At 34.6% G+C, this 26,791-nt stretch overlaps 1 protein-coding gene across 1 annotated transcript in view; it reads right to left on the bottom strand.

Moving 5' to 3' along the window:
• Positions 1 to 26,791, bottom strand: part of LOC109050250 (phosphatidylinositol 3,4,5-trisphosphate-dependent Rac exchanger 2 protein-like) — a 136,641-nt gene that overhangs the window by 19,498 nt on the left and 90,352 nt on the right. The window contains 8 exon segments of the mRNA XM_042752532.1: positions 4 to 70; positions 16,553 to 16,667; positions 16,836 to 16,979; positions 17,771 to 17,873; positions 20,721 to 20,926; positions 21,550 to 21,591; positions 22,353 to 22,481; positions 26,243 to 26,333. Coding sequence (XP_042608466.1) covers positions 4 to 70; positions 16,553 to 16,667; positions 16,836 to 16,979; positions 17,771 to 17,873; positions 20,721 to 20,926; positions 21,550 to 21,591; positions 22,353 to 22,481; positions 26,243 to 26,333 — 897 coding nt within the window.

Below are 26,791 nucleotides of genomic sequence, written 5' to 3'. Positions count from 1 at the left end.
TACCTTGTCTATGAATGCTGCTTTGGGAGCCGAGCTCGGGGGAAGGTTTGATTTATCCAGATAAAAGGCCCTATGGATGATTAATACAGACAAGTTAGTGTAAGCAGTAAACACGCAAAGACAAATGATTGCATATACAAGGAACACAGGATGTGCTGTAAAACTTAATTTGGGATTTGATTTACATAAAAAAGAAAGCTGATTGTAAGAATTCTTCAGTCTACCAACAAAGCAGCTGCTACAAGAAACAAAAAACAAACAAACCAAAAAACAAAACAAAAAAAAAACAAAAAAACAATACATATCCACAGTACTGGGATTCCTTCCAGATGTCATTACTGCCTGCAGTAACCATAACGGACATAGGTGGCAGTAGAGGAGTTGAAAGAGAATGAATGTGAAGGCATTCTGGTCAACACAACAATTATGTTTTTTAAAAAATAAAATTTTAATATAAAAATCAATTATATTAAATTATTCCTATATAAACAATAAACATTTTTATTATTGATTATTATTTTATTTTGTATATGCACATAGTATAGGGTTAGTAAGTATAGGCAGAACAAACCAGAATAACCTAATTTTAAATTAAAGTATCACTCTTTTATTGTAAACCCCTATTAAGACGTTTGGCAAAATCCTGTCTGTTTTGTGGTTCTGGTTCCGTGGCATATTGCAGCACATGTTTATTGTCAGGAAAATTAATCTGCCATCTGCACCCAGCAAGGGAGAGATTTATCATGATAATATTCTCATTTGACGCAGCATTAATATTATTGTTAATTAGTCAAAGATATTAATCCTTCACTGATTGGAGCAGATGATATGAAAAAGTGAAATTAGAAGTGTAGCACTATTAGAGACTATTAATTAAACCAAATGGTGTTTTCAAAGGCAGACTCAGGTATTCTCTCTCTCTCTCTCTCTCTCTCTCTCTCTCTCTCTCTCTCTCACCCCCCCCCCCCCCCCCCCCCCCCAAAAAAAAAAAAAAAAAATTGAGCTGCCATAATAAGATCCTACTCACCCTGCATACTAATTGAGGCAGCTCATGTTAGTGCAATGGAAAGCATTAAGCAAAGTTCTTTAGAAACACCCTGATGCCATCAGCTTAAAGCATTTAGAGCTTTAAACACTAATTCCACTGATTTACAAAAGGATTCTCATCTTCATTTCATTAAGCAGTACCCAACATATCCTGCAACGTGCAAACAAACACTGTTGGAGGCTAATTGCCTTAGAAACATCCATCAAGGCCTCTAAGCTCTGATTCATCAGCTGCTTGACTTCAATAGCCATTGTAGCCATTTTAATGCAGTGTAATACAAAGGGATGCCTGTGATCATGGTATATGATCACAGGCATAGGTATATAATTACCTTTCTCATTTATTTTGACCTTTTTCGAATACCATAAATAAAGCTTTCAATTCAAACCTTTGGCAGCTTTCTGGGTAATATAACAGTCACAAGTTTACCATTCGATTGAAAAATAAAATTAAATCAATAAAGAGAGTTTGAACAGATATTAATAAATAAAACCTCCCAGCTATCTGCTATGGTTTCATCTTCGCTTCCTCCCCCTAAACAGTGCTACTGACACTTTCTGCTCCACTCTTACATCTTGTTTAGACACTGTCTGCCCCTTGTCTTCCAGGCTAGGCTGTACCACCCCACCCCTTCTGCCCCTTGGCTCTCTGATGTTCTCCGCGAACATCGTTCTAAACTCAGGGATGCTGCAAGGGTGTGGCGCAAATCAAAAAATCTTACTGACCTTTAATGTGTATCAGTCACTCCTCTCTTCCTTCTCTGCTCATGTCTCCACTGCTAGACATACTATCATAATAAAATTAACAATTCATCTAACTCTCACATGCTCTTTAAAACATCTTCCTTCCTCTTTTGTCCTCCTTCTCCCCCACCTTCATCAACTCCAGTGGTTTGAGTCTTACCTATCAGATAGGTCCCTCAAGGTATCTTGGAGAGGTGAGGTGTCCAAGTTGCAACATCTAACTACTGGTGTGCCTCAGGGTTCAGTTCTTGGACCACTTCTCTTCTCTGACTACATGGCATCACTAGGTTCGGTCATTCAGAAACATGGCTTTTCATATCACTGCTATGCTGATGACACTCAACTCTACCTCTCATTCCATCTTGATGATAGCTGCTAGTATCTCAGCTTGTCTAACTTGATGGATGAAGGACCATCACCTTCAACTCAACCTTGCCAACACAGACCTGCTTGTGGTTCCAGCAAACCCATCATTTCATCACAATTTCACCATCCAGTTAGGCACATCAACCATAACTCATTCAAAAATAGCCAGAAACCTTATGTTTAACCTGAGTTATGATTGATGATCAGCTAACTTTCTCAGACCACATTGCTAAAACTGCCCGATCCTGCAGATTTGCTTTATTCACCATCAAGAAGATCAGGCCCTTTCTTTCAGAACATGCTTCATAACTCCTTGTTCAAGCTCTTGTACTGTCCACACTGGACTATTGCAATGGTCTCTCGGCAGGTCTTCCAGCCAGTTCTATCAAACCTTTACAATTAATCCAGAATGTGGCAGCAAGATTAATTTTTAATGAGCCAAAAAGAATGCACGTCACACCTTTGTTTATCAATTTGCACTGGCTACTAATAGCTGCTCGCATAAAATTTAAGGCATTAATGTTTTCCTACAAAACCATCACTGGCTCTGAACACCTTTACCTAAATTCATTACTTCAGACTAATGTGCCTTCTAGAAGCTTGTATTCTGCAAGTTTATTAAGATTTATTGTGTAATATCATATTATGATATAATTTCTTTCACAGACTTTTAATTAAATGTTCCCTCCTGGTGGAATGACCTGCCCAGCTCTGAGCAGCTGAGTCCTTATCTAGCTTCAAGAATCGGCTAAAAATTTTTCTTCTATCTTTTATTTGACCCGCTAACTTTAGCACTCTCTAATCTAATTATATTCTTTAAAAAACTTGACCCTTTTAGACCTTCACTCTATTAATTTACTGCTTGTTTTCTTTAAATAAAAAAATAACACTAGCTTTTCTAATGTTTTTTGTATTCTATCTATTTGTTTTCTTTCAATTTATTATAGAATTTCAAAAAAAAAAAAAAAAACTTTATACGTTTACTGCATTAAGCTAACTGAGACTTGTTATAGCACTTACATATTATTGCTCTTTTGTTGATTTTGATTACTTCCATTTTCCTCATTTGTAAGTCCCTTTGGATACAAGCATCTGCTAAATGACTAAATGTAAATGTATGCAAATGTGTATATATATTATTTATGTTTTTTTTTTTATATTGATTTTTATGCATTTATATGCTGAGATAGATAGATATATGTGTGTGTGTGTGTGTGTGTGTGTGCTACCGTTCAAAAGTTTGGGGTCAATGTTTTTTTTTTTTTTTTTTTTGAGGTGGGGGGGTATTTTGTTAAGAAAGAAAGCAAGAAAGAAAGAGAGAGAGAGAGAGAGAGTAAGTGAAGAAAGACTGCATTGTTCAAATGCATTACATTCAAGATCAAAAGTAACAAAAAAGGCATTTACAGTTTTACGAAAACTGAAAATTTTAAATCCATTTCAAACGTTTTATTCATCAAAGTACCTGAAAGGAATATATCATGGTTTACAAAAATATTAAGCAGAACAACTGTTTTCAACCATTAATAATAATAAGAAATGTTTATTGATCAGCAATCAGCATATTATACTGAAAATTCAGCTTTGTCATCCCTAAAATAAATGTAAATTTAAAATATATTATAATAGAAAAGTTATTTTAAATTGTAAAAATATTTCATAATATTACTGCTTTTACTGTATTTTTGATCAAATCTTATGGTTGGCATAAGAATTGCTTACAGACCCCAAACTTTTGAATGGTTCTGTACATATTAGTATTGCATTTATAATAATAATAATAATAATAATAATAATAATAAATGTACATTTAAATGTTTATTTTCCATATTTACATGCAAAGCAGTGACAAGATATGATTAAACCTCTGTTAAAATACACACAAACACATATACACACATATATATATACAGGTGCTGGTCATATAATTAGAATATCATCAAAAAGTTGATTTATTTCACTAATTCCATTCAAAAAGTGAAACTTGTATATTATATTCAGAAAATTTATGGGGTATTGTGAAGAGGAATATGCGATATGCCAGTCCCAAGAATGCAGAAGAGTTGAAGGCCACTATCAGAGCAACCTGGGCTCTCATAACACCTGAGCAGTGCCACAGACTGATCGACTCCATACCACGCCGCATTGCTGCAGTAATTCAGGCAAAAGGAGCCGCCAACTAAGTATTGAGTGCTGTACATGCTCATACTTTTTATGTTCATACTTTTCAGTTGGCCAAGATTTCTAAAAATTCTTTCTTTGTATTGGTCTTAAGTAATATTCAAATTTTCTGAGATACTGAATTTGGGATTTTCCGTAGTTGTCAGTTATAATCATCAAAATTAAAAGAAATAAACATTTGAAATATATCAGTCTGTGTGTAATGAATGAATATAATATACTGTACAAGTTTCACTTTTTGAATTGAATTAGTTGAATAAATCAACTTTTTGATGATATTCTAATTATATGACCAGCACCTGTATATAATATGTATATATATATATATCTATAATATAGAATATATATATATATATATATATATAGTCATATATATATATATATATATATTTATTTATTTATTTATTTATTTATTCAAATTGTCTGATATTTACTGACCCTGACTACAACAGAGTGTTGAAAAGACAGAGAAAATCAGAGAGAAGGAGACAAGGCAAAAATAAAAAATGAACTCTATACTTTCAGTCAAGAAGATAAATGCCTCACAGTCTGCCGACACAAGACCTTCACAATCCAGCAGTTCTGTGCCGGCTGCTTGATCATTTATGTGAAGTTCTAGCCTCTTAAGTTTTAGTTCTTTGTCACCCTTCCTGCAGACGGCCTAAAGTCTCAGAGTAAGCCGTGGCCACATCCATCAGCAAAGTCTCCAAAGAGGTCCTTGCCTGGACATTTCAGAGCAGGATATGAAAAGTGCTCTGTAACCCAGGGCCACACTCAGTCTGACTGAAATCTATCGAGGATTCTTTATAAGAGAAAGTATGAAAGCCAAACACAATCTATTATGAGGTGATAATAAACAACAAAGTTGTGTTACACCAGTAAAAGTTAACTAAAGTTTTGAAAAGTATATACCCTCAGGTCATCCGAGATGTAGATGATTTTGTTTATTCAACTGAACAGATCTGAAGAAATTTAGTATCGCATCACTTGCTCACCAATGGCTCCTCTGCAGTGAATGGGTGCCATCAGAATGAGAGTCCAAACTGAAAAAAAATATCACAATAATCCACAAGTAATCCACACAACTCCAGTCCATCATTTAATGTCTTGTTAAGTGAAAAGCTGCATGATTGTAAGAAACAAATCAATCATTAAGGCATTTTACATTTTTGTTATTGGTTTTGTTTAATGTTTGTGTGAATTGTCCATAATAAAGCTTCCTCCAGTGAAAAAGTCATCCTCTATTGTCCTCTCACATCAAAATCCATTAAATTGTTAGAACTGTTTTGGCTTGTAATCAATGCTTGATCTGTGCATATTTCTCTCCTGATTCAGATGAGGCAACTTTTAAACTATAGAAAGTAATATAGAAGACTCGTTTGAAGTTTCTTACTGAAACACAGCTTTTGCTTCACAAGGCACTGATTGATGGACAGGAGTCGTGAGGATTAATGCGATATTTTTATTAGTTGTTTGGACTTTCATTCTGATGGCACCCATTCACTACAGAGGATCCACTGATGAGCAAGTGATGTAATACTGAATTTCAAACTTGTTCCGATAAAGAAACAAACTAGGGATGTTCATTTCGCTTATTTTTCCTAACCGACAACCGACACTCGTTAACCGGTTATTAACCGTTTACCAACAATATTATTTTAAATTAGAATTGAATTAAATTAGAAAAGATAAGTGTCTGTGATCCGTTAAAAATACTAACATTTGTTTCCCGGGGATTAATTTTACATGCACAAAAAGCAGCAAACAACAGAATAAGAGGATTCACATGGTCATCATATCAAATCATGCACCTGCATTTCTTTAAGCTTTGCTACCTTGACAGTGCAGCCTGTTCATTATCATAATAAAACAAAGTCAGTCACTGCTCAGTTTAAATATGTAGTAAAATCTGTGCCGTTAAGTGTTATCACCATACCGCCATGATGTTTACGTGGATATTGGAACACGAGTGAAGTGCTACATAATAAATAATATTTTGACATTAAAATACATCACAAATACTTGACAATATTTGACATTTTGTGTCAAATGAGAGACCCAACATTGGTTTCAGTTTCGTTTTAACCTAAATGCATTTGTTTTGGCTTGTTGTTTATATTGCTATAACTTCTTATATTTTCTTGTTCTTTTCTAAATACTGTTAATTGAAAGGATTTGTTGTGGAGCGAGGGGGACTAAAATAGCCTAGCTATGTTTACAGTGTTTATTATAATGTTTGTAAACAATTTGCATCGGCATTAGGCCTATTTCTGAATTAAATAATAAAATGTGACTTATTATATGCAACTTGTTTTTTTGTTTTTGTTTTTTTTGTTTTTCTCTAAAAACAATTTTTTTTTATGTTTTTTTCTTTTTTTAACGATGTCTTTTTAAATATATTGATAAATTACTTAAAATAAATAAATAAAAGACTTTTTAAACCGTTTAACTAATTGTATTAATCGGTCAAAATTCTTAATGTTCGGTTAACGGTTAACCGGTTAAAATTAACATTTCTAAAACCAACCCATCTCCGTCGTGGATGGTCTGAGGTTTAGTAAATTGTCAGAAAATGTAAATTTTTTTGAGTGAACTATTCCTTCCCGGTTCAAATCCTGGTTTTTCTACACCAGTACAGTTTGATGTAGTGCACACCTCACTTCTGACTGTGACTAAAGAGTTCACTGATTTAAAACAATAGCCTGCTGCACTACTCAAAGTACCACACACCAGACGGGCAGAACGGATCTTCACGCATCACAAAACCAAACATCCAAGTCTGGCGGGCCCAAGCAGCACCAGATGGAGCTGACGATTTATGTTACTAGATCAATTGCCCATCCGCTGTTCAGTTTCACGGCAGAGACAACAACTCATGCCAACACTTCACTACTGAGAACACTGCACTGACAGGGGGTGTGTATGAAGGTATATGTAGGTGTGAGAGATTTTCCCACAAAATCCCATACTACCTTTTATTACAATAATTTAACACACATTAAATTTTTATATGCTACTTCAATATAACAAAATTAACACAATTGTACTGTACATGCCTAAAAAAATAATATAGTACTTAATAATAAAGTACAAAAAAAACATTCTTATGTTATTGTAGTTAGAAAAGATCAGATGGTAAAGCCATGGTATTTTAACATAAGAATATGAAATATAACCTATTTCATGTACAATCACATTTATATGAAGAAAACTTTTTTAAAGAAATTAATATTTCCATTTAGCAAGGACACATTAAATTGATCAAAAGTGACAATAAAATACATTTATTATGTTCCATTATAAATAAATGTTGTTCTTTTGAATGTTCTCTTTATCAAAGGAATCCTGTAAACAATGTATCACGGGTTCCACAAAAATATTAAACATTACAACTGTTTTTGTCATTGATAATAATAAGAATTATTTCTGAAGGATCATCTGACACCAAAGACTGGAATAATAAGGAAGAAATTACATTTTATACTACATTAAAATTGAAAACAGTTATTTATAATTGTAATAATATTGCACAATATTACTGTTTTACTATATTTTGATCAAATAATAGTAATAATTTAGTATAATTAACAATTAAGAAGAAAGAAAGAAAGAAAGAAAGAAAGAAAGAAAGAAAGAAAGAAAGAAAGAAAGAAAGAAAGAAAGAAAGAAAGAAAGAAAGAAAAAGTAAAGGAAGAAAAAATAATACATAAGATCTCAGAGTCAAGTAGCGTAAAATTTCATCAAAGGTAAAGCATAACAACAAAACACCCTGCATTGTGGTAATGTTTTCTGGTTCTGTTGGGCTTACTGCAATTACGGGCTGCTATTCATGCAGGCAAATGCAATCCATTAAAACAGAGGTCTGTGTTATCTATATTAGAATGAGCTCTGCTGTACTGGTCTGTGTGTGGTGAATGTGGGACCCTCCTGCAGGAGTCGTAACTCAGCAGTGGTCTTTCCTTTAAGGCACACTGTGCAGTAACTGATGGCCTGTGTTTTCTCTCCATGGGCTCTTATGAGTGACTTTAATGGAAATGCTGGACAGGATCCAAGGATGGGCCAGTCTTGCTGCGTCTCTGTTCTCTGGGCCTAAAAGCTAATTGCAGCCACTGTTTCATCTTAAAAACTAAAAAAAGAAAGAAAAAAAAAACCTTCGCTTTTGGCCCTACAGTATTTCACAAGCATTGCCCAGTGTGCTTTGGGGTCTTCAGGCATGGTTAGACAGTGATGTACAGTGTGCCTCAATGGGACCATGATAGTATGGAGTTGTATTTAGACATGAGAATTTGACAGTGGAAATTATATATATATATATATATATATATATATATATATATATATATATATATATATATATATATATATATATATATATATATATATATATATATACATATACATATATATATATATAATAAAATAATCAACATCATAAACCCTAGAGAAGGAAAGTGTTTATTTCCCTGGGGATAAAAGCAGCATGACGTTTAAAGGGGTCTAAAAACATTATCTGCTCTGTCAATTAAATCATGCAATTAAGTCATGTGCAGGACATAGACTATAAAGAGACTATTCAGCACTAACTGAAGTAGCCAGGTGTTCACTTAGTTAAAGTCGTCACTGTGATCTTCTCATTGAAAGATAATTATTTAGAATACAGTCAAAAATTAAATAAAATTAAATAAAATTAAATTAAATTAAATTAAACACTGACCAAGCTCAACAGTTTTTTTTTTTTTTATCATAATTGTTTTTTGTCTACACACCTGATCTAACATTTCATTTTAGTTTGCCTAATATTGTGACCTCTGCCAAGGTGGTGTGTTTTTATTTGGTTTTTCTGAGGCTCACCATTGCATCATGGTCATTATCAGGCTGCCAGGCCATCATGCCTTAAAGTAGACCAATAAATCTACAAATAGCATTGGGCCTCAACCACCATCATGACCCAAAGCAGGACCTCAACAAACCTTGACTAATTACAAACAGATTTTCAAACATGATGTCATGCTGGTTCCTTCCAAGCTGGCACAAAATCGCTCTAACAGACACACGCAAATATATTTTAGCCCATGTTTAGGTGTCTTCCCATTGGGACCAGATCACTCAACCGATTTCAGCTCTTTCAGCCACTTCTAGACATGCGATTAGCCAACCGTTGAGTTTTTACCGGCTGATAAGTACAGCTATTAATCCAGCTGTCTAACACACACATCCTACAATGCAGAAACCTAACAAAGGGCCGGAGTGCTACAAGAACGAGCTATCCATCTGTATCAAACCCACCACATCCACATGACTCGCACCGCAGAGACCACTACAAACAAGTCGCACTTCAGTAACTCAGTAAACAACAAAGAACTTGTGGGCATCTGGATTTTAGGTTTGAAATCAGCTGTGAACGCCTTGTTTAGAAGAACAATCAAAAAACAAGTGTATTTTTAGTCTACAAACTTGTAGAATGAATCTAACAATCCACAGAACTTGAAATGAAGGCCAAACGACTTAAAAGAAGCTGGCTGTTCCTCATCAGAAAAATCAGCCACAACATACATATCTGGTACCACATCAATGTCTCAGCTGTATTACTGACTTACTGGGTGTATTAGGAGCAGTTTCGATTCCACACTTTGAAGTCCTGTTTATGGGGTACTGAAGATGAACTCGACATAAACTGGACATAAACTTGACTTAGAGAATGCTTAAAAACTACCAGATGAGACATGGATTCGATTAAATGTGCCAACTGTGATCAAACTATTTTAATTTCCATTCCACATGAAAAGAAGTACTGTGCTGTCTCCAAATGTGCTTTCCACAGAAAAAATACACAACTGGAGCTGACATTAACTCTGAGGGCTTCCAAAGCTGCAAATATGAGCTAGCTTTGAATGTAGTAATACATACATATTTACAAATGAAGGATACCTCTGCCAGTATACCAATGTCTCTCTATTCTAGCTGCACCTTCCTTTCATACCTTCACTTTTGTCAATTCTCATTCTTGCTATCCTACCATGTGATTCCTCTCTTTCTACAAAACATACAGGACTTTGTGTATAAAATGTTTTGTTTGTCCTTAAAAGAAGTCAAAATTATCTTGAGACAAAATATACAAACAAACTATGAAAATAATTACAGTACCAAATATTTAATGCAGTTTTGCTACCCAAATAAATTGATCTGTTAAGAATCTGTAGATATTTTAACCAAACAAGACAGTTGTATTAAAAGTGTATGTGTATACTGTACATCACAGAAAAAAAGTTAAAATAATTTTTTTCTATTTTAAAATGTCATTTATTTCTGTGAATGCAAAGCTGAATTTTCAGCAGCCAATACTTCAGTCTTCAGTGTCACATGACCCTTCAGAAATCATTTTAATATGCTGATTTGGTGCTCAAGAAACATCTCTCATTCTTATCAATATTTAAAATGTATATGTAATTAATACACAGTCAGCTTTTTATGATATTTGATAAATATTTTGATATTTTTGTATTTGCACAGTTATGGTTTAAAGATTAAAGCCAAAAGTTTACTAATTCAGCAAAAAAGATGAAAAAAATTTATTGCAACAACAAACAAAATGCACAATAAAATCACCATCAATCACTGATACTTACATTAATTGGAAAGGCACGTAAATGCAAAGACCCATTCACATGAGACCTGACATCTGTATGTTATTTTCAAATAAGATGATTGTAGTGACCTCATCAGTCAGGATAGGTCAACTTAAAGAGGATCTGCAGATAATACATGACTTTGTGAACTCCTCCTTTACGACATAAACATGGACACACAGACTCCAGTGTAGTTGAAATTATAGCCCAAATATATCCTGGCATGTGCTTAAGATGGTCTTTTGGTAAAGACAGATGGTGGGTCTTTGTGGTAAGACCGCTGAGTCAGTCTCTTGGCTTTACTCTGATGAGCAACAACACTCGTGTCAGATGTAATGCACTTCACATCTGAACAGTAATATAAAATATGTTTCATCTGAGTTTAATGCAAATGCGCCATCATTTCATCATGGTGATGGTGAAGCCACATATATCTATAGCTAATATTTCTAATAGAGATAAATAGGAATGATAAGTCTCTTCGGTGCATTATTGCTGATCTCAACTCAAACTCCAGTCTCCAGTCTAGCTTGACTAAATGATAAGAAACCTATCTTGTTATTTAGCGTTCCCTTCACGTTATGAGTGTACTATTAAAACTTCCATGAGTTCGCTCTGCAGTCCCCATAATAAGCAGTCTACAGACATCCCTCTATCCCCAGACTCCAGACATTCTGACTTTTTTGGTATTCTTTTCTATTCTAATAATTACCAACATTAGCAAGGGGCCTGGTCAGGTTTATGCAGCATAATATCAATTGTACTTGTCAGTGAGCTCAGAATGTGACACATTCGAAGATGCAAATTGGCCAATCAATACTGTCAATCATTTACAAATGCCAAAGATGTGCAAAGCACAGCATAGCTTGGCTTTGCAGGAGTCATTTTGTAAGATCTGACATTTGTAAATAAATTATAAATTAATCAATTCTAAACAGTGAAGGAACAAACAAACATAACTGGTTAAACAAAACCAGTCGTGTGACAAATAAAGACTGGCAACCCTGGCAAATCTGGCAACCCTACATCTGTCCTTTGGGTTATAAGATAGTCTCAGTTTCTCCTTCCCTCTTATTTACTCTTATATTTCTCCTTCTGCCTCCACACTCCTCTCATTCTTCCCTGTCTGCTCTCTCAGTTTACATCTGCTCCACATTACACCAGAAGGCTCCCTGTCAGTTCATTTCAAACTCATCTGCACAGCTTTCTGAAAAAGCCTCCACCTTGCTATGACTAAGCTGTACCACTTTACCTGCAGGGCCTTTCAACACCTGCATAAAAATCCAAACAAAAACCACAAACCCTGGGAAATCACATGAATTCTGTAACACACTGTCATCAGTACTGTTGCAGTTGTAATGCAAATGCACCATGTTCATAATATCTCGCTAATGACTGGATATGACTTGTTATGATTAGCTGAGATTGGTTCATGTGATAAATCCCGCCTCTTGTGGTCGTGTGCATTCTGCTTTATGAATCAGTCTGAATTAACATTATAATGGCGTTAATGGGAAGACTAATTTAAAAAAGTAAGTAAACAACACATACACTTAGATATTTGTTATGTCAAAATAAGACAATAAGACATAACAAATATCCTGAAAACCTTGAAATGTCCTGAAAACATGATATGAGGGAGATTTTAGTAAGACCAAGAAAATGTGAATGCAGTTAATGAAAAACATCACTTATAATATCAGAAAAAATAGTTTGTTTAATGTAAAATAATGTTTATTTAACCAAGTATATATTAAGTATATATACAGTTTAAACTGTATATATACTTAATATATACTTGGTTAAATAAACATTACTTTACATTAAACAAACTATTTTTTCTGATATTGTAAGTAATGTTTTTCATATATATATATATATATATATATATATATATACAGCCTACTAAATGTCAAAGGTACTCAGTGTTAATTATATATATATATTTTCCATAATGTAATGATAAAAATTAAACTTTCATATATTTTAGATTCATTGCACACCAACTGAAATATTTCAGGTCTTCTATTGTTTTAATACTGATGATTTTGGCATACAGCTCATGAAAACCCAAAATTCCTATCTCAAAAAATTAGCATATTTCATCCGACCAATAAAATAAAAGTGTTTTTAATACAAAAAAAGTCAACCTTCAAATGATTATGTTCAGTTATGCACTCAATACTTGGTCGGGAATCCTTTTGCAGAAATGACTGCTTCAATGCGGCGTGGCATGGAGGCAATCAGCCTGTGGCACTGCTGAGGTGTTATGGAGGCCCAGGATGCTTCGATAGCGGCCTTAAGCTCATCCAGAGTGTTGGGTCTTGCGTCTCTCAACTTTCTCTTCACAATATCCCACAGATTCTCTATGGGGTTCAGGTCAGGAGAGTTGGCAGGCCAATTGAGCACAGTAATACCATGGTCAGTAAACCATTTACCAGTTGGTTTTGGCACTGTGAGCAGGTGCCAGGTCGTGCTGAAAAACGAAATCTTCATCTCCATAAAGCTTTTCAGCAGATGGAAGCATGAAGTACTCCAAAATCTCCTGATAGCTAGCTGCATTGACCCTGCCCTTGATAAAACACAGTGGACCAACACCAGCAGCTGACATGGCACCCCAGACCATCACTGACTGTGGGTACTTGACAGTGGACTTCAGGCATTTTGGCATTTACTTCTCCCCAGTCTTCCTCCAGACTCTGGCACCTTGATTTCCGAATGACATGCAAAATTTGCTTTCATCCGACAAAAGTACTTTGGACCACTGAGCAACAGTGCAGTGCTGCTTCTCTGTAGCCCAGGTCAGGCACTTCTGCCGCTGTTTCTGGTTCAAAAGCACACGCCTGTGCACGGTGGCTCTGGATGTTTCTACTCCAGACTCAGTCCACTGCTTCCGCAGGTCCCCCAAGGTCTGGAATTGGTCCTTCTCCACAATCTTCCTCAGGGTCCGGTCACCTCTTCTCGTTGTGCAGCGTTTTTTGCCACACTTTTTCCTTCCCACAGACTTCCCACTGAGGTGCCTTGATACAGCACTCTGGGAACAGCCTATTCATTCAGAAATTTATTTCTGTGTCTTACCCTCTCGCTTGAGGGTGTCAATGATGGCCTTCTGGAAAGCTGTCAGGTCGGCAGTCTTACCCATGATTGCGGTTTTGAGTAATGAACCAGGCTGGGAGTTTTAAAAAGCCTCAGGAATCTTTTGCAGGTGTTTAGAGTTAATTAGTTGATTCAGATGATTAGGTTAATAGCTCGTTTAGAGAACCTTTTCATGATATGCTAATTTTTTGAGATAGGAATTTTGGGTTTTCATGATCTGTATGCCAAAATCATCAGTATTAAAACAATAAAAGACCTGAAATATTTCAGTTGGTGTGCAATGAATCTAAAATATATGAAAGTTTAATTTTTATCATTACATTATGGAAAATAATGAACTTTCACAATATGCTAATTTTTTTAGAAGGACCTGTATACACACACACACACACACTAGACAATATTTGAAATGGATCAAAATCTTTCATCAAAGTTGTCCTAAAACCTAAAACAAAATGTGTTCTTGTCTTAGTACAACTTTGATGAACTTTTTTGATCCACTTCAAATGTTGACTACTGTATATATATATATATATATATAAAACTGATGAAAATACCTTCACATTCTGTTCCACAGAGTTGGGCTCCATATCCATTTTTTTTTTTTTTTTAAGCACAAGAATGGAATCGTTCAGGCAACCAACCCACTGACTAGTCTATTTTGAAATTATATTGTTTTTCACATCCCTAGGCACTGTCAAAGAAAAAAATAATCTCAAGAAAATGAAAATGTGTGCAGCATGTTTAGAATTATGAAGACTAGCATAGCACATAGAACCACCTCAATATTGTCATATCCATATCAAAACAGTGACATTTTGAAGAAGGATCGTGTTATTAGTGGAATATAGAGGGATTTTTTTCGAAATGCCAATATGCCAGAGAGCACAGTGTATATAATGAGTCAGCATTACACCACAAATACTGGCAAGCCAAACCAAAACAGTGTTTGCACGTAATGAGACAATATTTCTTGAGTAACCCCTCATGCTTTTTCCACTGGCCTCAAATCAAGCCAAGACTGTACTTGATCTCTGGTACAATTGGCAGACTCGCTTCCATTCAAATCCCAAAAGCAATATGCCCCTATGGCAAACGTAATACAATGAAACTTGGCTGACCTCAGCACACTGTAACCAATTACGGATGAGATCTACACCAGATGCTTACCTAGTGAGCTATAAAGCAAACATCAGCTGCTCGGAGAACATGTTATTAGGATCCTACATGATGATTATTTTCCATAAACATATCAAATTCACTCATATTTTGAGTATTAGTGCTGATGTTCAGAGTTTGGAAATAACCTACATGTTTCAACAGCCATTTTAATGTCCCAAGAGGCCTCTGGAAGACTTAAACATACAACCAAAGAACTGAAGGAGCATGAAGGCGGTGAAAAACTAGATATCTGGAGTTAACTGGATGGGAATATTCCTGCAGCAATGCTTTTAGAAAGACTTCCCAGAGGTGCTCAGCAAGCATGGGTTTGGTGTTCGGGTGCCCACATACTTTTGGCCATATAGTTTTATCTGAGATATCAATCATGGCCGTGAAATATAGTCCGTTTTGGCAGACTGATGAACTGAACTTATCTTTAGGTATGGGGGCAAATTCACTTTCATCTCAACATCAAAAAATATTATTCAAACAGGCTGGCATGATAATTAAGGGCAAAGAATATGACATTTGTTTAACTCTATTTGACATATCATAACAATAACTGATTTCCAGACAGTATCGTCTGATTCTGAGGAAGATAAGGAAACTGGAAGTACAGCAGGGATTAAGATAATAGAAAAAAAAACTGCTTTAAAATCAGTGTACACATGTAATCAAGAAGGGCAATATAAAGAACTACAAATGCCACCTAAAAATAAATTAAGAAATTAATTACTTCATCAATTTTAAATACATTTTTAAAAATTGTTTCAATTTGACAAATACACACATATAAAAGTTTATTCATATAATTTTTCTTAATTAAACAATAAATAATAAACTAAAAAAGCATCTAAGTGCCATCTAAAATGTTCTTCTAAAATATGCATTTTTATCAGGCTCCTTTGTTTATGTTCTTTTATTTCCCTTTAACGGCAATGAAAAGAACCAATTCATTGCCATTAGAGTGAAATTACTGAAGCTACACACAGGAGTCTGATAAAAATGCTCATTTAAGAAGAAAATTTTAGATGGCACTTTAGAGGCAAAAAGGCTTTTGCATCTGAACTCTTCATATATATATACATATATACATTTTGTGGGTGTGTGTGTGTGTTTTATCAGTTTATATTTTTAGTAATGAAATATTAACATGATTAATATTTTATTTTTAAAGGGCAGAGATCCAACTGAGCAACCATAACCACATCTCAAATTCCCAATTTCACCTCATCAGGAAATACAATGACAGCTTTACACTTAGGTCTGAAGGTGTAGGAAAAAAATGTGAAGTTTCATAGCTGAAGTTTGACTGACAGGTGAAGCAAACTTACCGGAGTCTCTTGTAGTACTGCTTGACCTTCTCCAGGGATCCAGCATTGATTTGAGCCTGATACTCTTCCACTGACACATTTTCTCGGTAATAATATCCCTCCATGCTCTCCAAGGCTATTAAAGAAAGATTACGTGAAGCATTGGATTTCTTTCAGACGTTTAGCTATGTATCAGTTACTATTATTATTTTTAAAAAGTTAAGGGTAGCTTCAATTTGAAAGAGCATAATTCAGCATTTATGCCATGCTTCAGGCTAACTGTGTCCATACAAACACATCGTACCCTGGGTGAACAGGACGGGGTAGATTTTGAAGCTACCACCATGTCTTAATCTCTGGGGTAACTGCTGGAAGTAGAATGCCTCCAGGTAAAAACAGACCTTCAAAGCCTGCCGTGTGCCCTCAACTTGGTATGAGATGGGCATGTCTGGAGAAGAGAAACAAAGGCATCAGCTTTGAGTTTATGAATAAAATATTTCATGCAAACACACTGGTTCCAAGTGACTTTTTGAATACTGAAGTTAAGAATATAAATACTGTCACTACTGTAAATATTAACAATAATAATGTAGAAATTATTTCTTTTGTGCAGATTTAATCATATCAAATCTATATATACTGTATATGTACATGTGTGTGGTTATTTACATAAATTACATAAAAATGTAAAAAAATAAAAAATAAAATAAAAATCATATAAAAGTGCTTGAATACTTTTGGATAACATTATTATGGACATGTTCCACTAATAGCAAACAACCAGTAAGTGTCCAGTTCTGAAAAACCCTCATAATATATATATATATTTTTTTTTAAATGTTTTGCCAGAAAAATGCTTTTGCTATATTCATTTAATATAAATCCTCATATCTTGACTGATATTTTGTTCTATAATGCAAAGACAAAAAAGGGTAGCTTTCAAATTGAAGCTACCCTTAATAACCAGTAAGGGTCCAGATCTGAAAAATACTCATAATATTATTTTTTTAAATGTTTTGCCAGAAAAATGCTTTTGCTATATTAATTTAATCTAAATCCTCATATCTTGACTGATATTTTGTTATATAATGCAAAGACATAAATAGTTTTTGGCTTGAGTGTCCAAATACATTTTGGGGACACTGGAAACATTACTAGTAAAATTTGTTTTAGAATTGTGGTAAAAAAAAGTAATTATTTCCTGTTAAAACAGGAAGTGCTTCTTCAAAGAGAACTTACTAGCAACAAGAGGCTCTCCTTCAAACTGCCGGAAATAGAAAGTGACCTTCTCCAGGTCTATGAGAGCAACTTGTGTATCTTCTAGCATGGCCTGTTCATCCGTCTAAAGAAAAAAAAATGACATACTGTAACAAAAGTACAAAACCATTACTAAACTACATGTTTTTAATGAAAAAGGTCTGATAGTATAAGTGAAATACATATAAAAAAAAAAAAACGGGTGGGGGTTTGTGGTGTGCTTAGGTATAGATACAAATTACAATGATGACTTCCTGTTGCAGACACACTGAGAAATTCATATTTTCTTCTTCCTCCAGTCTATTCATTTTAGTTCATCTTCTGTCTGCGTACACACAGTACGCCCGTGGCTGTGGATAAGACCATCCATATACAAATCTGAACAAGTCTGGTGTGAGAATCGCGGGACCACTCCTCACACATCTGAAAACGACACCTCTTTCTGATACGTGGGCCGACTCTCTAAACATCCCCATGTGCCAGATGCTACAATCCTTTCATCTGGGGGCCTACAAAGCTGCCAAGCGTTATCATGTCAAGAAATTACCTTCGGGATGCTCGCTGCTGCCTGAGTGTGTTCGGGGGTGGAGGGGGAAGAGCATCAGTGCTGTGGAGATAAGACTAAAGTCTCAATTGCTGGGAATCTTCATATTACATGTGGGTTTCGTTTCTACGCCAACTTGGCCTGACTGCTTTGCTCTGACTACATACTGATAATACAAAAAATAGAGAATGCTCACCAATAGATCCTGTTGAGTGAATGGGTGCCGTCAAAAAAAGTGTTATGTGTGATTTTGAATTATTTATAATCCTCACGAATGGATTGATTCTGTTATTGTATTATGATGTGAAATTTTGTGTTTTTTCGAGTAATAAATAATTGATTATTGCTTTTAACTTTAAAACCATCACTTAAAGGCATAATTAATCCATATTTTTTTAGTTAAAAAGTCCATCCCCCATCAACAGATATATCTGTTTGGAACTGCTTTGGACTGTTTTCGCTTGTAAATGGTGCTTGGTATGTGCATATTTCTCTCCTGATTCAGATGAACAACTTTTTTAGTTGAGAAAGCAATAGTGCAGTACAGATAAAAGAAGTCCGGAAGCAATGGTTTGAAGTTAAAAATGTCTTCTACAAGCATGCAGCTTTTTGCTTAACAAGATTGATGGACTCGTGGAGTTGTGTGGATTACTTCTGGATTATTGGGATGTTTTTAATCATCTGTTTGGACTCTCATTCTGACGGCACCCATTCACTGCAGAGGACCCATTGGTGAGCAAATGATGTAATTCTAAATTTCTCCAAAATGTTCCAAAGAAGAAACAAATTTTTCCTCATCTTGGATGGCCTGAGGGTGAGTACATTTTCAGCAAATTTTCTTTTTTGGGGTGAACTATTCCTTTAAATATGAACAGCGAGAGTAATAATAGTCGTATATATCCATTGGCTGAGAAACATTCGCATTTTGCCTCTGTCATAAAGTGACTTTGGGTGCAAATAAATCTTTCACATAAAGAACAACCCCAGTCATGCAAATAAAGAAATGTAATCCTCCGGCCTCAATCACAACCAGGTGAAATCTGATCTCAAGCTGAAGCCAGAGACAGAAACACTTTATAAGACATGATAATCCTGCCTTATCCTTTGGTCTGTCAGGATGCCTGCAGATTGTGTAAATTGCTGGTGTGTGGGAAAACACACATGGCTACATTCATCAATTCAGTAAGACAGAAAACTCCACTGAGTCACAATCCGCAGACGTGGATCTGACCTTGTGGCCGGATGCGGTAAACAAAAAAGCAGATGTAATCTGCAGGGAGGAGGACAAACAAAGTAAGAAAGTAGCTCAGGGATGCTGCCGGTCTGTTCACACTGTTTTCTGATAAATTAAGAGTTATCTTGCTCATTAAAGACACAGAAAAATGGAATAATGAACAGCTATTATAAGAAATCATCACCACGACCATGATCCATAATCATGTTAAAAACTAAAATAAAATAAAACATTTTTATTTTTTTTATTTTTTTTTTAATGCAAAACCAATAAATAAAAATGCAAAACAAAAAGCAGAGATTAAAAAAAAAAACTATTTTTAAAATAAAACAAAAAGCAGGCAATAAAACATCAAAACAGTTTTAAAACAAAACAAAAACAGACAATAAAACAATAAAACAACAAAACCGTTTTAAAACATGATAAAAAGCAAAAAAAAAAAAAATGTTCTAAAACAAAACCAAAAAGCACACGATAAAACAAAAACTGTTCTAAAACAAAACAAAAAGTTTTAAAACAAAACACAAAACACAAAGCAAACAATAAAACAAAGTTTTAAAACAAAACAAAAAGCAAACAATAAAAAAACTTTTAAAGCAAAACAAAAAAGAAGAAAATAAAACTAAAATAAAGCTTTAAAATAAAACAAAACAAAATTTAAAACAACTGATTAAATTCTGAATTCCTAAATTCTTATTATTAATACATTTTATTCATTTACTTACATTATTATTTATTGATTATGTCTTATGTATTATTGGCCAACATATTATAATTTATATTTAATATTTAATATTTTATTTTTTAGTTTTATATTTTGTTTCACATGCTACGCTTCGTGTCATGCCTAACAACACCCTTAAGCCTGACAAAATACCTATAACACTTGGCCTCTCATGGCTTATTATTGCTTTAACAACTAGATCTTTACAGGCTATGCATCACAGACACAGAACACCATTATGTTGTAACTAAAAAGGATGTGATAAATCCTACTAAGCCATGGGTTGCTGACCACATCAAGCAGGATTTTAAAAAACATTTGAGTGCCATACATGACCCTCGTTCTAAATATATCTGACCCAAAGGAGAATATCAGACTAGAAAGGCTGGTAAGGCTTATTTCAAGCCCACTGACCGTGGCTGGTACTCACCAAGTTGGGGGAGAGCAGGGATTGGAAATGCAACAGAAGACCAGCAGAGGAGATCTGCTCCAGCCAGCGGCGACTGGCTTCCTGACTTTCACTCTCAACGCTGAGAGCTTGATTTAGCACAGCCAACAACTGCTCTGAGAAAGAACAAACCGCCGCCACCAGACTCTGACTAAACACCATATCTCTCCTCAACTGAATCTCTGAGTCTGAGGGAGAGAAGAGAGTTAAATTAGCATAACAGAGCCAAAACTAAGGAACATGAGGAAGGGTAAATGATGGCATGGACATTTATAGGTGAACTATGGACAATAATATGCCCTCTTAAAAAAACATCTTCAGTCTCCACAATATGTTTAGTTTAAGGACTAAAATCAGAACCATCAAATAATATAAAGACACATTTATACTTCCTAATGAACTCAAAACACATTAGACACTACAACAAAACACTACTCTTTTTCCTCAGCCAAATGTATTTAATTTAGCTGCATTTTCTAGTCATAACCTTGAGAAACGGTGTCTTTTTATTAAATTATATTTCCTTAAGGGGATTACAGAAGTCTCTGAGGGCTCTGCTCATGTGGGTAATTTTTCTCGAAGGATGCTGGGCCGCTGTTGCAGGTGTGAGAGAAATGCTGTGTGGAAGAATTCTCAACTGAGTGTAATTTATTCAGGGTGACCTCAAAAGACTGCCTACTGTTTGGCGTGACAGATTATAGCATCTGAATAAGTGTGTGGTGAAAAGACTGTACATGATGTGTTCCTTATTTGTCATGTATATAGTATTTGAATAATATGTGTAAGTGAATTTGGTTTAATCGACACTCACCTGTGTATTGCAGCAGGACCAACAATAGGCGCGTTTTCACCTCTGAGGGAATATAAAAATTCATTAAAATATCTGTTAAAAAATCTGAAAATGTGTTTGGATTTACTGCATTTAACATCTGAATGAAGTACATAAGATGCAGATTTATACAACAAAAAAATCCTATTATTATTAATATTAATGAACTAAATATTTCCTTTTCTGCGGTATAAAGTAAATGAAGTGAATATGATGCAGATTTTTGCACTGAAATAATACAGACAGAAGTGGCTTAACTGTATAGTGAATAAGATGCTGAATATTATAAATCTTAATATACTTTGCAATAAAAAAAGAAGTTTTACCCAATGCTGGTAAAAAAAAAAAACCTCAATTATTCTTATTAATAAATGTAATATTTAATTTATTTGTGTTATAGTCTTGTAAACACAACAGGCTGGACTATAATGTTCTGCTTTTTGTTCATTTGTTTTTGCTGCTAATTCATCAGGTTTGGAATTTACACACACACACACACACACACACACACACACACACACACACACACACACACACACACACACACACACACACATACAGCAGCGTAAGGAAGTTAAAATGCAGGAGAATGATTTTTCAGCCCTTGCTGACAACTGACCTGAGGGAGTTAAAGCCAAATACTCACTCTCTGCCCTCCATAAACTCACATTTAGCAGTGTGTGCTTGAATAATGGCAGCTTCCAGCCCTATCGAGAGCTGCTGGAGTGGTTGTTTTTGGCCAGGATCGTACGTATGTGGTGTGTGTCGCTTTTGAAACCACTGACCTTCCGCAAACTTGGCGATGGTGTGTGTGAGAGCCTGAACACTGCTGGGTAGGTTCCAAGGATCCTGCTTGACGTGAAGCCGCAGTTTCTTGGTGCAGTTGAGCTTCGGCTCCATGTCCTGATGAAACTCTGTCCAAAAACAATCACAGGATCATTGGAGTCAAACGTGCAGGATCAAACACACAATTACACTAAACTGAAGAACACACATTTACGCAGCACACAAGACGCTGAGGTGTGGGATCAGTAGGGTCGAGTGTTGTAAAAATATATGATATATAGCTGCAATGCCTTTACAGTAGATGACTCTGGCCTTAAAAGGTGTCAATACTTGTTACCATGGCGATGATAAAAAGGTATGGCAGTGACACACATATGTCATTTCTCACACACACCTATCCGCTTCCTGCTCCGTTCAGGGAAAAGGAGGGTGGGTGAGATGGGCTTACATCATTCGATTCGTCTCAGTGATTATATAATAATTTCCTTTGAGCTCTCTGTAGTGATGTAAAACTTTTCAGGAATCTACCACACACAGAGTAAGACCAGGTCCACTACTGAGACAAACAGTTATAATAATAATAATAATAATAATAATAATAATAATAATAATAATAATAATAATAATAATGTTTATTTAATATTAGTTTATTTACATAACTTATTATTATATTATTATTATATTACATACTTAATATTATATTATTATTAAAATACAGTATATTTGTATCCACATACCTATTTTTAAACATCAAGGTATCAAATATTTACATATTGCAAATATTTCTGTATTTGCATATTCAAAAGTTCTCTGTATTACCTGCATAAATACAATTGTCTTTGTAAGTTAGTCTCATTTATTTATTTATTTATTTATTTATTTACCAAAATACAATTTGAAACATAAATTATTAAATTAAAGAACAACAACATTTCAAAAAATGTTAGTCAATTTGAGTCACAAGCAGAATAATACATTTCAATTACATACAAACAAATAAACAATAAAATATGAAATAAATAAAACAACAAAATCTACAATTATATATGATTAAATATTAAATATGCAATAAAAGAAAAGAAAATTTAAATATTTGTATGAGATGTTTATATGAGAGATAATTCTTTCTGATAAGCTTTGTATATGTGTAAGCAATTATGGTTTTAAAAGGGACTTTTTAGTATTTTAATTATATACTAGCTCTAATAAGCAGTTCGGTTTCTAATTCTCAAATCCCATTTTCTCTCACCTGCATGCATGTGATAGCTTAAATAAACAAATTGCATGCACAGGCACACGAATTATAATCAACTGTTAAAACCATGAGGACTCCATACTAATCTGCTCATCTCCTTACAACAGCAAAGCAGCAACATTTTGTGGAGGTATAAAACTAGATTCAGACCACACACAGACAGAGCAGAAATTCGCTGACTAGTCCTCAATTGAAGATTTATTCCATGGCAATACGAGTTCTTGCTTCAATACCAGGAGTAGAACGAATGCCCACTTGAGAACCCCCATGGACAACGAGTTCTCAAATTCAGATCCTACACACCACGACCCATGTCGCACCATCCACAAAGTCTGTTTTTGTGATACCCAGTACTATCCTTTGGGACCCCCCCCCCGTATTGCAAACGTTTATTGTATCACTAACGTATGATCCCCCCCACGCGAACCTGTCTCCACCCTGCCCGACCGCCCTCTACACTTGCAACAGTCCCTACTGCCATATCAAGCAGCTCTCGCCTCTCCGTCTCTGTTTCCATGTCGGTCTCCTATCATAATACCTCTACTGATACGAGACTGCGCGCGTTAATCCTCCTGGAGACCCTCCTACGATTACCAGTCTCCTATTCATTACTAACCCTTGTTTATCGACATTTATATGCTAAATAGATTAATTATGTTTATATTTCCACCGGTTGTTTCCTTTCTGCTCTCTTATATGGGGGCCCCCGTTTGTGCCGCTCGTTACATGACAACATTGGACTTGCAACTAAGCATAATTCACTGTCCTTACTACTAGTTAAGAGCTCTTCGAAGGAGTGGTCATTCGATTCTATTTGTTCACGCATCACCCTTATGGATGTCTTCCCAGCAGAATTTTCGTTACGAAACAATAATATACCAGCTCGTTCAATAATTAACCACAAATCATATATAATAAAAAATTAAATAAAATAAAATAGAAAATACAAAAAACTATAGAATATAAAATACAATAGAAACAATATGACAAACAATAAAATTAAATTAAACAATAAAATTAGCAATAAAATAAAATAAAAATAAAACATTAAAAAATAAACAAAATTAAATTTTAACAATAAACAATAAAATATACAATAAAATAGAAAAATATAAAATTAAATAAAATTAAATTAATGCAAAAAAGCAATAGAATGAAACAAACAATAAAAAAGAAAATATGAAATAAAACAAAATGAAAGAACAAAATGAAATAAAATAAACAATAATATAAAATAAACAAATAAAACAATAAAATATACAATAAAATATGTTAAAAAAATATAAAATATGTATTAAAATAATACAATGAAATAATACATAAAATAATATACAAACAACAATACAATTTACAATAAAATATAAAAATATAAAATGAAATAAAGTTAAATAAATAAAAGATAAAAATCAATAAATGCGATAAAACAAAAAAAAATACAGAATATAAAATAAAATAAAAACAATATGACAAACAATAAAATTAAATAAAATAAACAATAGAATAATATGTGACTCTGGACCACAAAACCAGGCATAAGGGTTGAATAATAAGGGTTTAATTTTGTGAGTTTTGTTTTTGTGGATGGTTGTAATGTTTGACAATATTTGGCCGAGATACACTATTTGAAAATCTGGATTCAGATGGTGCAATAAAAAAAAATAAAAAAATTTTTTTTTGGAGAAAATCGCCTTTAAAGTTTTGAGAAAATTGCCTTTAAAGTTGTCCAAATGAAGTCCTTAGCAATGCATATTAATAGTCAAAAAAGAAGTTTTTATATATTTCCGGTAGGAAATGTACAAAATATCGTCATGGAACATGATGCTTACAGTATTTAATGTTTTTTTGGCATAAAAGAAAATTCTATAATTTTGACCCATACAATGTATTGTTGGCTATTGCTACAAATACTGTATACTGTATATTATTTTATATAAGAGATATTTCTAATAAGCGTTGAATGTGAGCAATTAAAGGGACCTTTTCAAATGTACTGTATTACACTACTCTACAAGTAGCGTCCTTTTCAAGGGCGCAAAACCGTCACAAAATCTAGAATGAGACAGAGGAAGTGACCCAGACGATCTCTACGAGTCCAATGTCCTAGTGTCCTCAGATCAGATAGAGAAAGAACTGGGTGCTCTTTTATCTGTCCCCAGATCAAAGGAATTGTAAGCACACATTGACGATTAAGCACTGATTGTAGCGAAAGGATCAAAATCTGAGGACGTGAGGCAGTTCAATCCCAGGAATTTGATGAGGGGGAAGTCTTTAAAATGATAAGCTTGAAAATGCTCTGCTTTAGAAACACTTCCTTTTGCCACACTTCCTTTTGGGCTCCAGCTTTATGTCACTACTCCTTTTACCTTCTTCCTTATTTCTGTCTGTGAGACATTTTCAGAGGGGGGGGGCTTCTATATTCTACGCCTAATATGCCAGAAAAAGATCCCTGGAGATCATAATCTCATAAACATGTATAGTTTCTGAGTTTCAGCACACAATTTAAGTCCGATTTAAGTTATGCAACCCATAACAAAAAGTGCAGTGAGCCATGAAAGTCACTTTAATGAATACTGTCTGTATGAATATGCCTGTGCCAACACAATTTACTTCATTAACATAAGAATTTCTTGATACCTTGAAGTCCTCGTCCTGGAGTGAAACACTTGGTCTGTTCAAAGGCTCGAGTCACAGTTGCCCCTTTCAACAAACTGGTGATGGACTCCACCTGAAAATGAGATCAGCACCAAGACATCACAGGAAATGAGTCTTTAATTAGCTGACTAAGCAAATGTGGACAAACTCAAAAGTATTTCTGTGTTTCAAAAATCAATCTCTTTGGTGCTTGTAAATCTAAAGTACCCAAGGAGGCAGTCTGCACAAACAAAAGCCCCTTGAACTCCCACCCCATCAGCAGGAAAACATTTGTGCTGGCATTGTAACTGGGTGTCTGGGAGTGTTGCGCTCCCGGAAACCTGCGTGCTATAAACCAAACAGCAGCCTAGCTGCACATTCTCCATTTTACTGGTGATTGAGACATCCTCGTTAAAAAAGTGTTGAGACAAAACGGATTGATCTCTGGGGGAAAATGACCATGGCCGTGGTGCATTATGTGAGGGACTTCGGTCTGTTTTTAGGTGTCAAAGAAGCCAAAGGTGAAGCTTTCAAGTCTTCTTGAGAGCAGAT

Source organism: Cyprinus carpio, chromosome B24 (genome assembly GCF_018340385.1).
Source record: "Cyprinus carpio isolate SPL01 chromosome B24, ASM1834038v1, whole genome shotgun sequence".
Taxonomy (NCBI): domain Eukaryota; kingdom Metazoa; phylum Chordata; class Actinopteri; order Cypriniformes; family Cyprinidae; genus Cyprinus; species Cyprinus carpio.
The sequence above is the reverse complement of the archived record's forward strand: the minus strand, read 5'-3'. Positions and strand labels throughout refer to the sequence as shown.